This window comes from Eutrema salsugineum, unplaced genomic scaffold, assembly GCF_000478725.1.
Source record: "Eutrema salsugineum unplaced genomic scaffold, Eutsalg1_0 scaffold_16, whole genome shotgun sequence".
In the NCBI taxonomy this organism is placed as follows: Eukaryota; Viridiplantae; Streptophyta; class Magnoliopsida; order Brassicales; family Brassicaceae; genus Eutrema; species Eutrema salsugineum.
In genome coordinates this window covers 2,642,367-2,655,834 of record NW_006256858.1, presented here as the reverse complement: position 1 = coordinate 2,655,834, position 13,468 = coordinate 2,642,367, and the positions used below count along the sequence as shown (strand labels likewise).

Here is a 13,468-nt window from a genome sequence, read left to right as displayed (position 1 = left end):
ATCGACTGGCTGAGTCATGTTGGCTTCAGCAGGAGCTTTTCCGTACTTCTGGTATAGATCGCAGTGGATCTTGGGGGTGCGACATTGCTTTGTTGGGTGGTTGAACATCCCACATCTGGTACAAGCAGAGTGATCGGGGTTGGTGTGGCGGGTCGGCTTGGTGATGCCTCGACCACGACCAGGACCATAACTGAGGTTAGGTCGGTTGCCGCGACCATGTCCGCGTCCACGTCTTCCACGTCCATGTCCTCGGCCATTACCACGTCCATTACCACGTCCACGGCGGTGATCTGAGGATCTATCGGGTTGAACATGGTAGGACTCTTGACGAGAAGCTGGGACAGGAGCCGATCCCGGGGGCCTCATAGCGCTGTTCCTCATAAGCAGCTGGTTATTCTTCTCAGCGAGGAGAAGACAGGACAACAAGTCTTCGTACAATGTGTGTTTTATTGCACGGTATTGTTGTTGGAGCACAACATTCTCTGTGCTGAATGTGGATAATGTTTTCTCGAGGAGATCATTATCTGTCACATCCTCGCCACAGAGTTTCCGGATGGCAACAATACGAAAGAGTTCGTTGTTGTAATCATCTACGGATTTGTAGTCCTGGAACCGAAGGTTCTTCCAGTCGAAATCTGCCTGAGGCAACTGGACCATTTTCTGATGGTCATATCGCTTTTTCAGCGCTTGCCACAATTCAAGTGGATTCTCAAGAGTGAGATATTGCTGCTTAAGGCTCGGGGCCAGATGATGGCGTATGTGACATATCGCCTGAGACTGTCCCTTACGGGATGCGGTGTTACCGTCGGTAATACACGCATCGAGTTCTTTCGATGCGAGGAACAAGCGCATGTCTAGGGCCCACTCGAGGTAGTTATCCCCGGAGACGTGAAGGGCCTCGAATTCACATTTCTGAATGTTTGACATCTGAAACATGAGATTGATTTTGTTAGGGATTGTTTTGAGAAAATTTTGAATGCTGATGATGAAACTTTCTATTTTGAGAATATTTCTATTTTAGGAAAGTTTCTAAATTTGGAAAGTTTCTAATTTGGGTAATTTTCTAAATGAGGAAAGTTTCTATGTCGGGAAAATTTCTATATGAGGAAAGTTTTTATATGAGGAAACTTTCTATTAGAGGGAACTTTCTCGGAAATAGTAAATTTTAAAGGGTATGGTTTTAGTTACCCCGAACATGATGTCGGTTTAATAGCTGTGATTTAATTTCGGTTAATGAGAACCAGGTTTAGCCGGTTTTAGGCGGTTTAGGAGGAACCCTAGGGGAGCCGAATATGATTAGGGTTTTATCTAGGGTTTTAACGGTTTGGAAAACATATTTTGGATGTGATTTCGAGATCTATAGGATCTGTGGTCGATGGTTTTAATAATTTCACAAGGACAACAAAGAAATCACGTGAAAAGGACTAGGGTTTAAGCATTATGACTTACGATTTTGAAGATTACAAAATCGTGAATCAAGCTTAGGATTTAGGGTTGATTTTCTTAGTTTATTCAATCAAGTGTTTCAAGCAAGAGAATCAACAATCAAATAAGCTGCAACAAGCTTATTAAACATGAAGAAAATCGAATAGGTTTATGCCATAAACATGGCCAAAAACGGTTGTTAGGTTTTTGTAGATTAGGGTTTTATAAAACGAGTTTAAAACCTTTGAACATGCATAAACTTGTAATTTAAACAATCAATCAACAAGTTATCAATCAATCATCAGAGTATCAAACACTTTCAATCAATTAGAGATCGATTTTTTTTTTTTTTTTTATAGGGTTTTGAAGTGTTTAAACAACAGGTTCTATGGCTTTCTGTTTTAGAAGATACCTTTTCCACCTTTGGATTTCTGACAGGCTAATGAAACTGGGAGCTAATAGACCTCAGTTAGCCGCTACAAATTTCAAGGATTGATCACCAAAACTGGAGAAGCTGCTGGTTGAAGAAGGAAAAACTCGGATCTGGTTTTTTTTTTTTCGGTTGATCGTCGTGTACTGTAAGTGTGCGTGAGGGCGCGTCCGACGTTGGATCGACAAACGGTTTTCACCAGTAGATTCGTCTCGTCGAGGGCTTCGATTTGATATGTAGATCGTCTTCTGGTTCCTCACGGTTTGGAAGATATGCGTCTTTTAAGTTTCGACTTACTTTTAGGGTTTTGGTGGTGGCCGGATTTATTAGGGTTTTTCGCTCAGAGAGTCTTATCGTGCTGATAACGTGTTGTGAAAACTTAGAAACTTTATTAATCACTGGAATGTATATATAGAGTACATAGGGAATCTATGTTAAGTACAATGCCCTGATGGGCCTAATGGGCCGGTATAAGAGTCCATATATGATATGTGTTATAACAGTAATAGTATTTTTTTTTCAGGTTTATCCTCGTATTTATTGACAACCTACAGAATTTCTTCTAGATCTATATAAATTATTATCTACCTCGTCTTATATACATATGTCGCAGGCTATGTTGCTTCAGTGACGGTTTAAGCCCGATCGAGTATCGACTGTGGAATGTGGTAAAAAAATGTACAAGGTGTTGAACGATTCCTACAGAATATAGAAGGGTTTCAGTATTCTTACATGAGGATTTATATAATCATGAAATTCTTTAACAACCTATAGAAATACTTCTAGAGAATATGTAGAACATTTCTTGTTATCCTACTTTTTTATTGATTTCGGCAGTATCTATGTCGCAGGCTATGTCACAATTAAAGGTCTCACTAATCACGGGTTAAGTCCATAAAATCCAAGAACACATTCTCGTTTTGAGCTTTACTGGTCATAGGTTTTGGTTCCATATCATAAACTCCACTCACTTCAAATTTTAAATCGATGATCATCAAAACAAAGAGATCCTCTAAATTTGATTTTAAGATTATTCCATCGAAGTTTTTATTACTTAATTTAATTCCTCTGTACATTTTTTTTCTTCTTTTTTTTTTTTGATTTCACCACAACCCAAAAATGAATTGCTCTTTCAAATTGCCAAACCGATTTGATTTCCTAAACTCTCTCACATTCCCAAACTACTCAACCTTGGGTGTTATTCCACTATCCCTGAAACCTCCGACGACGAATCCACCGCCGCCGCTATTTTTCTGCATCTCCGTCATGTAACTCCTCACTTCCGCCTTTATCATCTCCTGCACCACCGTCATAAACTCAGCTCTTCGTCCGACCACCACTGCTTCTCCTCTCCTCTCTACATCGATTTTCATTTGACTCTCAAATCGCGGAAACAGCAAATTGCTGTGGCTCGAACTCGTGTTCTTCGACTCCTGACTAGCGTCAGATCCAGGCAGTGACAGTGACAGGCTCAACGAAGTTGCCGGATCCTCCGAAGACGAAGACATTTCTACCGGCGAGACCGTGAATCCGCCGGTCACCGGCATTGGCTTGAAAAGCTGAGCAGCAACCGGAGACCGAGGAGATGGAATCGTGCTTGAGTCACTGACGTCAATCCCGGCGGGACTCTCCGGGCTCATATACAATCCAGTGTCCACCGGTGGAGCAGACTCAGAGCTCACGGATCTCCTCTTCTTCGGCCGATCCTGATCCTCCTCCGTCGTCGTCGCCGTCGCGAAGCTAACATCTCCACCTCCGCCGCCGCATTTCCGCTTGAGCGTCGAGTTCCAGTGGTTTTTCACGGCGTTGTCCGTACGGCCGTTGAGAAGACGAGCGATTGTCGCCCATTTGTTACCGAACTTGGCTCGAGCGGAGACGATCGTCTCGTCTTCCTCCGGCGAGAACGGACGGTGCTCCACCTCCGGAGATAACTGATTACACCAACGTAATCGACACGATTTACCAGATCGACCAGGAATCGATTTGCTAATCGCCGACCAGTTCCTCGGTCCGTATTTCTCCACCATCTTCCTTAGCTGTTCGTCTTCCTCTTGGCTCCACGGACCTTTAACCCGATCCGCCATTGAATCGAATCGGATCTTTTAAGAGAGTTTTTTTCGAATTAGTTTTTGTTGCTGAAGGAGGAGGAGGAGGAAGAAGAAGGTCGAGAAACTGAAGAGAGGAAAAAAAGGTATTTATACAAAGAAAGAGAGATTGAGGAAAAGTAACCGGTAACCGGTAGAGACGGTGGAGAAAGTCATGGCCCCATGGGCACCGCTTCTTCCACGCAAGCGGTTTTGAAAGTTTTGGGATACAGCTGTAGGTGAACACGTGTCATGATCTCGATGCGTCTATGTGTCTAAGCTCTCTTTTTTCTGTTACGTGATCGTACGATGGGGGCGTGTGATACAGTCGAGGGTGTAAAGCAAAAGAGAAGTGAGCTCACGCGCGTGATAAGCGCGTAGGTTATTGTGGGAAGTTAAAGCGACAAAATCACGGAAACCTACAAGGAAAGCTCTGATATTATTCGCACAATCTGAGGTGAAAATTTGTAGAAAGTGGTTTTAATTTTTTTGAAAATAAATAAAATTTAAAATATCTGAAAAATAAAGATGATAACGGTTAGGTTATACCAGTATACCTTTTCTTTTACTTTTTAACAAAAAATAAATATGGAGTATTTTTTCTTTTTGAAGATACAAAACGCCTATTTTGAATTTTGTTTTTTTGAAATTACATAAGTTTAAAGTAGTTGCAGTTTTTGATACATATAATGGACCAGGCAATAATAATGCCAGAGTAAACGCAACCCAAAATTGTGATTACAGTTTCTTGTTTTTAATTAGTAGTTATCAAATATTAACTAATTTTTAGAAAACTAGTTAGACTGGCTAAAACAATTTCTGTAACTATCTTGAATCATGGATTTAATATTGAGCTTCTCTTATTTCTTCTAGTTTATCTTTTTAACTGGAAAAATTAAAATTGTGAATAGCTTAATGCTACAATTTTGGGATATAACAAACACGAAATTCTTTTGTCAGTTTTTCATGAAAACAGTTTCTGTTTTTGTTTTTAAAAAGGCTGGGTGCAATGAGTTTAGTCAGCGAAAGAAATGTACATATGATGTCAATTAAAAAGGTTTACAATATACTGATAATTTCATAATTCGAATTTATATTCTGTTTCATAAACTTGTTACAAAGAAACGGCCACAAAAGATAAAAGTGAGTGGTCGGAAATTTTTTTTAAAGTAAAATGAAATTTGATGACATGGCGAAAAACGACAAAGGGAGTTGGCCAATTGGAATGTGAAATCATCACTTCCCAAAAAAAATTTCTTGCTTATGATTCAAAATAAAAAATTAGAGAAACAAAAATCCAGGCTGTAATCCTCAACAAACAACTAACTGTCGTCCATTGAGCAAACTGCCACGTGCCAGTTTTGGACTCTTATGAAAATGTGTGTAACGGTCTCTAACGTTAGTAACGCACTTTAGTCCTCAACGTCATTTGCACCTTCCCCCCAACCTTCCTCGAAGGTTTCACAACTATTTATTTATTATTTTTTATAATATATTTTCCGTTTTTAATTTATGTCAAATTAGTTAGAAACAATCAAAACGATTTGATGTCAATCATGGACGGATTTTTAACCATTTATGATCGAATAATTGAATTCCCAAAAAAAAACAAATAAAAATAAAACTTGATACATTACATGAACCTAACAAAACTACTGTTTGATATTTTCCTAAACTTATGCAGATTAAAGAACATCGATTATCCTCTAATATTCTTGTATATATATAGTGTGGTAATATACTTTTAGATCCATGATGTTGAATTTTAATCGTACGAGAAAGTTAATTACGGGACAAAGTTGTTTTCATAGCATTTACTTGTTTTATATTATGTACATTTTATTTTCATAATGTCTTTTCAGTTATCTTTTTCGGCTCTTAAGTTTAGTAACCACTAACCAAAATTTTCTTAATGGTTTGTCCTTTCTTAATAATACCCTCTAATAATCGATATATAAACAGAGAAATAAACTAAAAACGTTTGATATCTTACGAAACATATTATTGGGTCATTATAAATAATTGACCCATACTTTAGCTGTACACCTAGTTAGATTTGAAATATGCACGTGAACATATATATCTGAGATGTAGAATTATTCCAATATTCTGTTGTGTATTGAAAATTTGTAATTAAAATATTGGTAATAGGTTGTTGTCAAAAGGAACAAGACGGTGCACGATGCGAATAAAATATATTGCGAGACCTCATTAATAAATAAATGGTACTTGCATATATGACTTACAATTTGAAGTCAAATGTAAAAATAACTTTTTTTTTCTCACTCTTCAACAAATGCCATTTTCTTCCTACTATCTCCTCACAACCACATATATTCACGAAAATGTCATTATGTTTTCAATTTTTTTTTTTTTGAAAAATACCAAAAATACACAACCATCCTAAAATATATCACTTATTTACGAAAATACCATCTTCTTCAATTTTGCCAACCACCATAACCAACCAATTTTGAAGCCTTAAATGTTTGCCCAACCAATTTTGAAGCTCTAAATGCTTATTGTGTCGCTTATAACTTCATTTTACCTACAAATTTCTCTCCAATTTCATCTAAAAAACTCTTTCATGCTCTTTTTCATAATTTTCAATTTCATAAATCATCTATTTTTTGGAGATTCTTGCATAACAATGACTTAGCTAGTTTGCTATCGGTGCTATACAAAATTCTGGATGTATGTCAAAGTTAATCGAGTTTAAATTGGAAGTAGGTAAACATCTACTTCATTTTCTTTAACATTTAGCTCTGTTTCACGAAAGCAGACTTTTTTTCAGCCTGCTAGTCAACGCAAATGTTAGATTTGCAATTGACTTTTTTCATATTACAAGTCTGCGAATTGTCCTTTGTAAACAAAAAAAAATCATGTAGACTTCTTTTGCAGTCTGCGAGAAGAAAAGGTTAGTTTTGCATTTGACCAAAAAAATTGTCGATCTTTGACTTTTATAGCAGACTTCTGTCTGCTATTTCGTAGTTTGACTCGAAAGGTTATTTTTGCAATTGACCAAGATTTTGACCACTTTTGACTTTTATAGCAGACTAAAAAAAAGAAGTCTGCTACCAAAAAATAAATAAATAGCAGACTTCTAAAGAAATCTGCTATTAAATTAATTAAGATTCAGTCAAATGCAAATCTGACCTACAAGCAGACTTCTAAAGTGGTCAAAAGAAGTCTGCTTCGAAAGTCAATATTTTGGTCAATTGCAAAAATAACCTCAAGTAGACTTCTTTTGTAGAGTAGACTTCATAAGCAGACTTCTCTACTATAGCAGACTTCTTTACTCATTAGTTTAGAAGTCTGCTCTAAAAGTCAAACTTTTGCTTTTGAAGTCATTTAATGTAGTAAAAGTTTAGGGTTTAGGATTTAAAACTGATACTACATTAAATGACTTCAAACACTTCGATGTAAAACCATGCTTTTGTACATTGCTTCTTCTGACATGTTTACAACCCACGGATTGGTCCAATGCCTCAAGTAGCTTCAATAAAGTACAGATTGATCTCATTACCCAAAAGCCAACCTTTTTCTCTTAGCAAAGGGTCACTTTACAAAACCAAAAATAGAAATTAAAATCTCTCGTAAATTCAACATTAGATCGGAAGATATGTCTAAGTAAGCATAAGCTTTCTAAATGTTATTAACATAATATCGAGATTGTCACCAGCACAGTAGAAATCAGTTTCGAGAAAAGCAGAAACGAAGCTGCTAAAACTATCTCTTAAATCCCTAAGATAAGCGCTCTCCTTGCTGCGTGTCTCTGATTTCATTCACTAAGCAAAATTCTCGTGCAATAGTATGTACTCACGGCTGCAACCAAAAGAACAAAATATGTCAAGACACTGCCATAAAACGTGAAAGCAGATGCCAGGAGGCAACACTGTGTTAACCAAAACAATGGACACAAACAAGCAAAGATTGATCAAAACGAGAATAGGCACGATAGTAATTCATAATGAAAAAAGAAAAAAAACTGCAATGTTCTTAACCAGCATACCTGCTGTTACCAAACTTGATGGTATCTTTCTCGAAAAGCTCATACTAGTAAAGCTCTGGTTCAATAGGACTTTCCTGAGAAAAAGCAAAAAACAAAAAAAGTTCATGAGAAACGTTTGATCTAAACCATTATATAGAAACAATAAAGAAAGGATGCAATTCAGCACTCACATTGATGTAAGTCTTATTGGTACAGCCAAGATCCATAATGTAAGGCCTGCAAGGTGACATTAAGGGAAATTAGGTTTTATCTTAAACCCAAAAAACTTGCAAAATTTAAAGCAAAGTGAAAAAGCAAACAGATTTTTACCTCACTTCCTTCCCCATCATACCATCTGGTTTCTCCTTTTCCACTTCCCTGAGACAGAGACAATCACCGTGACATTAATATTAACCTAAAGCCCCTCTTCTCGTTAGATCCATGGTCATAATATTTACCTGTACTGAATCACAGCATGCTGCTTGCTGCAAGATGGGTGATCAGTAGGAATGTCTGCGATTCTTCTCTCACGTCCAAATAGATAGCAGCTTTGACGATGGAGCTGGAGTGGCTCTGTTAATCCAACACATATTACAAGCACAAAATCCACGCATCAAGAAAACTGATTTCAGGGTATTAACAGTTGTAAGCAAATAGAAAAGAGAAACAAAATGATAAAACTGTGCTACAATGTTCAAGGATTAAAACTAAAATAGATACAAGAAACCAGTCACAAAAGTATCAGATCATTGTAGTTAGATTGACAAGTTCAAACCAATACAAGGCAATAATTTGGCTAGTATTGGTAATAATGCCATTATCTGGATACTCGATCATCAACTATCATCAACTAAACCCTATACCTCGAAATCCGTTGAACTCTCTTAGTCCAATGTTAACAAAGATGGATCTAGATATGGAGTTTTCCATCGGAGATTCTCTGCAGCCGAGGGAGAGAAACGACGGAGAGAGGAGCGACGGGGAGAGGAGAGACGTGGAGAGGAGCGACGTGGAGAGGAGCGACGTGGAGAGGAGCGACGTGGAGAGGAGCGACGTGGAGAGGAGCAACGGGAAGATGAGCGAGGAGATAGATCTGTAACAACAAAACAAGAGGTGAAAAAGATGAAAAGGGACAGAAGAGATGAACTACAGCAAACCAGCAAAATGGAGAGTAGGTCGGAAGAGGATTACAGCGACTGAGAGAGCGCAGCGCCGTTTTACAGAGAAGGAGTCGAGGTTTCTAATTTAGGGTAACAATTAATATGTTTCGTTTATATAATAGGTTAAAAATATCCGGTTAGGTTAACTATTTTCAGTTTATGTAGATATTTTAATTTTAATTTGGTTACGATTTATGCAGACTTCTTAAATTAGTCTGTAACCCTAAATTAAAATTTATAATAAAGATTTTTATTTTTTTTGGTCTAATTTGAATCAGTTATATTAATTTTTAATTTATATACATCAATATTGTTTATATTTGATTTATGAAAAAAATTTAGCTTAAATTATTTTTATATAATTTTAAAATTAAAATATAAGGTTTACAAAATAGAGTAGACTTCTTTTGAAGTGTGTAACTCTAGATTAGAATTATTCACTTTTGATGTTTATCTTAAATGGTTTAAAATAATTCATTTTTATTAAATTCTAATTTATATAGATCATACTTGTTGACATTTGATTTATAGAAACAAATTTCAGTTTAGATTATTTTTATATAATTTTAAAATTTAAATATTAAATTTAATAATATAGCAGACTTCTTTTACAGTCTGTTTAGCAGACTTATAAAGAAGTTTGCAACCCTAGTTTAAAATTATTCATTTTTGATGTTTATCTTAGATGATTTAAAATGATTCATTTTATTAAATTCTAATTTATATAGATCATATTTGTTGACATTTGATTTATAGAAACAAATTTCAGTTTAAATTATTTTTATATAATTTTAAAATTTAAATATAAGATTTAATAATATAGCAGACTTCTTTTACAGTCTGTTCTGCAGACTTCATTAATATTTGCAGACTTCGCAAAGTTAAAATCGTAATAGAGACCTCCATTTTTTTAGATAATAGTAATTTTTCTACCCATTTGATCTATTTTTGCAATAGGTTAAATTTGGGGTATACTTTTGCATTTAGATTCAAATTGTGACATATTTTTAGCAATTACCCCATAAAATAAATGATATTATTTGCTCTTTGTTGTTATGATCCACGCTTCGATTGTCGGGTTTGTTCCTCTAATTTTCAATTACTTTTTCTCTGTAGGGTTTCGTTAACACAAGATCGTTCAATATATTAAATAACAATACTGTTTAACAAACAGAAAGATAATACAAACATACGGTCGTAAATTAGTCGGTGTGTTAGAGAGGAGAGGGAAAACAAATGTATGTTGACTGAGTTTATTGTGTCTTTCAAATTAATGTACAAAATCCGAATTCCCTATATATTCGTTTAACGTTTTGTGTAATTTTATACGAATAATAGTTGTCTAGTCTTATCACACAGAAAAAATATACGCGTTAATACGTTGCCACACGCAAATTCAGCCCAAAAAACATATTTTCCAACTTGTGATATTAGTTTTTTTTAATAATATGTAAGGATATATGTACTGTTGTTTTTATATATTTAAACTCAGAGATGGAATACTTGAACATCTTTGTAGTCTCTTTGTTGATACATATTTTGGAAGGTTATTATGTTTTGTTGACATTTAATACCTCCATATCAATTTGTGTCACCAATCTAAACGTATAATAAAGGACACAGATATAATAGCTTTGATGTGATTCTACGTTTATCAAGATCAAATATTCAGGACTTCGTATATCATCTTGTATGCGTAATAATTTGTTTTTCACAGGATACATAAACTTTAAGTTTTTTCTTCAAGTGTAGAAGTTAAACATGTTAAATGTCCCACCTTTGTTCCTTTTGCACAGTCTACAAGTTCGAATTTGATTCTTCGATCTCTCTCGAGTTTAAATGACCGGTAGGCCAACGTATAAATAGATGACTGAAATGTCTTCGTTGGGTCGTTGATAAGTTTTAGTTTTGCACTTTTACTTATCAAAGATAATTCAGTTTTATGAAAAAACTCTTCACTTCTCTATCCTTCTGTTTTGACCTTTTTTGTTTGGCTTTTTCTTCGAAAAAAGGTCTTGTTAAAAGGGTGAAGTAGCTAGAGAATGGAACATTATGCATGCATATATAGTTTGTCCATTGGTAAATAAAATCTTCTATAATCCATTTCATAGCGTTTGGAAGATTTTTTAACGAAGAAGTAATTGAAAAGAGAATTAAGGGATCTTCTTTCATTTTCTGTAGCTTTTGGAAGAATTTTACCCAAGGTAAATACTATTTCTTTTTTCTTTTATTTTATTGAAAAAGGGCTGCGGAATAAGTCTCTTGATAGCTACTAATATATGCAAAAATGGAATCGAATCTATACATGCTTGTACACTCTAGTTTCATAATAGGATGCACTTCTAAATTATATATCCAAAGACAATATATATATATATATATATGCAAATTAAATTGTTTTATACATGTTTCTAGAAAGAAAGAACATGAATGAGAATATATATACAAGACTGAAACTTCTTCAAGATGTGATTATGTATTTATGTCCGACATAGTCACGAACAACAAAAAAAACTTGAATCGCACTGTTGAATAACAACAGTTATTAAATTTTGTTGAAAACTTCCCCTTGAGTTGCTTTGCATCATCAAAAAGTATGCCGAAAGAAAGGAAATAAACAGATAGTGGAGGTAAGGTAGGTGGATATATATACGTTTTGCTTAGTCATCATTCATAAAGAAATTGTCGCCATTTCATGATCGAGTCTCGGATAAATTGCTTCGTCGGTAAAAAAAAGAATTTTTCTCTCTCCTCTTCTCCTTCTCTGCGATTTCAAGATCTGAACTTGCAGTCAAACTAAAACTTCCCGATCTCCCTCTCCGGCGCGCGTGGTGGCTCACCATCGCCGGAGGAAGGACCCCATATTTCCCTCTTTCTTCTGCATCTCTTTTTTTTCTCTTTAGATCTGGTTTCCGCCGTGCTGGGTGTTGCAGGAACGATGGTGGTTTCGTCGGTGGGTTCTCGACGACGGCGGCGCGGGCTTAGCGGCGTCGCTGGATCCGCGGTGGAGGTGGTCCGTCTTCATTCGTAGTTGGCGTCCCCCTCTGTCTGCCTTCGTTTTTTCCGGTGTCTCTTCCTCTCTTTTCGCATCTGGCTTCTTTTTCTCTCCGGCGTGTTTCCTCGGCGTTTCTTTTAGAGTCTCCTGCCTGAGACGAGCTCTCTGGCTTTAGTCGAAGGTGTGCAGGTGGTGGCTGTCTCTTCCGACTACAGTCCCTCTCAAACTTCGTTCGCGAGGTGTTGGAGTGGTGGCTAGATAGTAAAGAGGTTCTGTCAATTCCGGCGGTCCAGTATTGGATTTTGAGGACGAATTTGATCTCTGGCTTAAGGGGTTTTGGCAGCAGCTTTTGGCTTGTGACAAGCCTCAGAGTGGTGGCTCTCGTATCTCCGGCAGGTGCGGCTCCATCGACGGTGTCTCTCAGCGGTGGCTCAAGACGGGTGGCTCGGTGGTTGCCCTGCTGGTTTGTCTCAGCTTTTGGCTCCTCCGCCGTCTACGGCATCGGTGTGGCCTGAGATTTTCCGAAGGTGCGTGTGTCCGATTATATGCGATAGCTCTGCGTTTGTGTATAGTTCTTGGTTTGTGGTGGCTCTGGATGTGATCTGGTGTAGATGGTGGAGTATTACTGGACGTGATTGTTGAGGCGCCGGTTTGTTGTTGCGGCTAGTTTGTAGCTGTGGGAGTTGGTTCTCGAGGAAATTCATTTTTTTCGGGAATGGTAGTCCGAGGTGACTCTCCGATGGCCTTTGTGGGCTCCCTTGTCAACGGTTGCAGGTTAGTCCGTTACGGAATTTCCGGATTCCGTTAGTTCTCGGAGAAGCTGTAGGCGTTTCTCTTTTGAGGTTTGAGGGCTGGCCTCGGGAAGATGCTCGTGGCAACAAAGATGAGAACTCTAGTTCTTCGGAGCTGTGACAATTACGGGGTGGTCTGCGTTTTGGCGTGCGACTGCTGCTTTCCCGTCTGGTTTTGCTTCGGTTTTATTTTTAATTTCACAATCCATTTTCTTATACTTTCGTTGTTGTTTGCTGCATTTGTCGGATTTGTTAGTAGTTTTTTATTTTTGGTTTTTCTGATTTCTTTGTAATTTCTGTAATTTCTGTAAAAAATTCGAAAATTGGTAATATAATTTTAACATGTTTACCAAAAAAAAAAAAAATTGCTTCGTCGGTCTTCTTTCCTAATGTATATATATATATGTGATGCATGAAGTACAGTCTTATGAGAACTCTTTGTTTAACAAAGAATCAAATTTTCAATGAATAACGACTAGAACGAAATATATTAACTGTCTTCACTTATGCATGCATATTTATTTAATTTGTAGTCTTTACCAAGTTACAGTGTTTGTTCGGCATCACTTTAAGTTTTAGTGTTTCATGTCAT

General features: G+C 36.7%; 1 protein-coding gene across 1 annotated transcript; it reads right to left on the bottom strand.

The window, feature by feature from the left end:
• Positions 1-2,876: 2,876 nt before the first annotated feature.
• On the bottom strand, positions 2,877-4,018 carry LOC18021093 (transcription factor MYB77). Its single transcript, XM_006404004.2, has one exon. The coding sequence runs from the start codon at positions 3,937-3,939 to the stop codon at positions 3,037-3,039; it is 903 nt and encodes a 300-aa protein (XP_006404067.1). The 5' UTR covers positions 3,940-4,018; the 3' UTR covers positions 2,877-3,036.
• Positions 4,019-13,468: the final 9,450 nt, after the last annotated feature.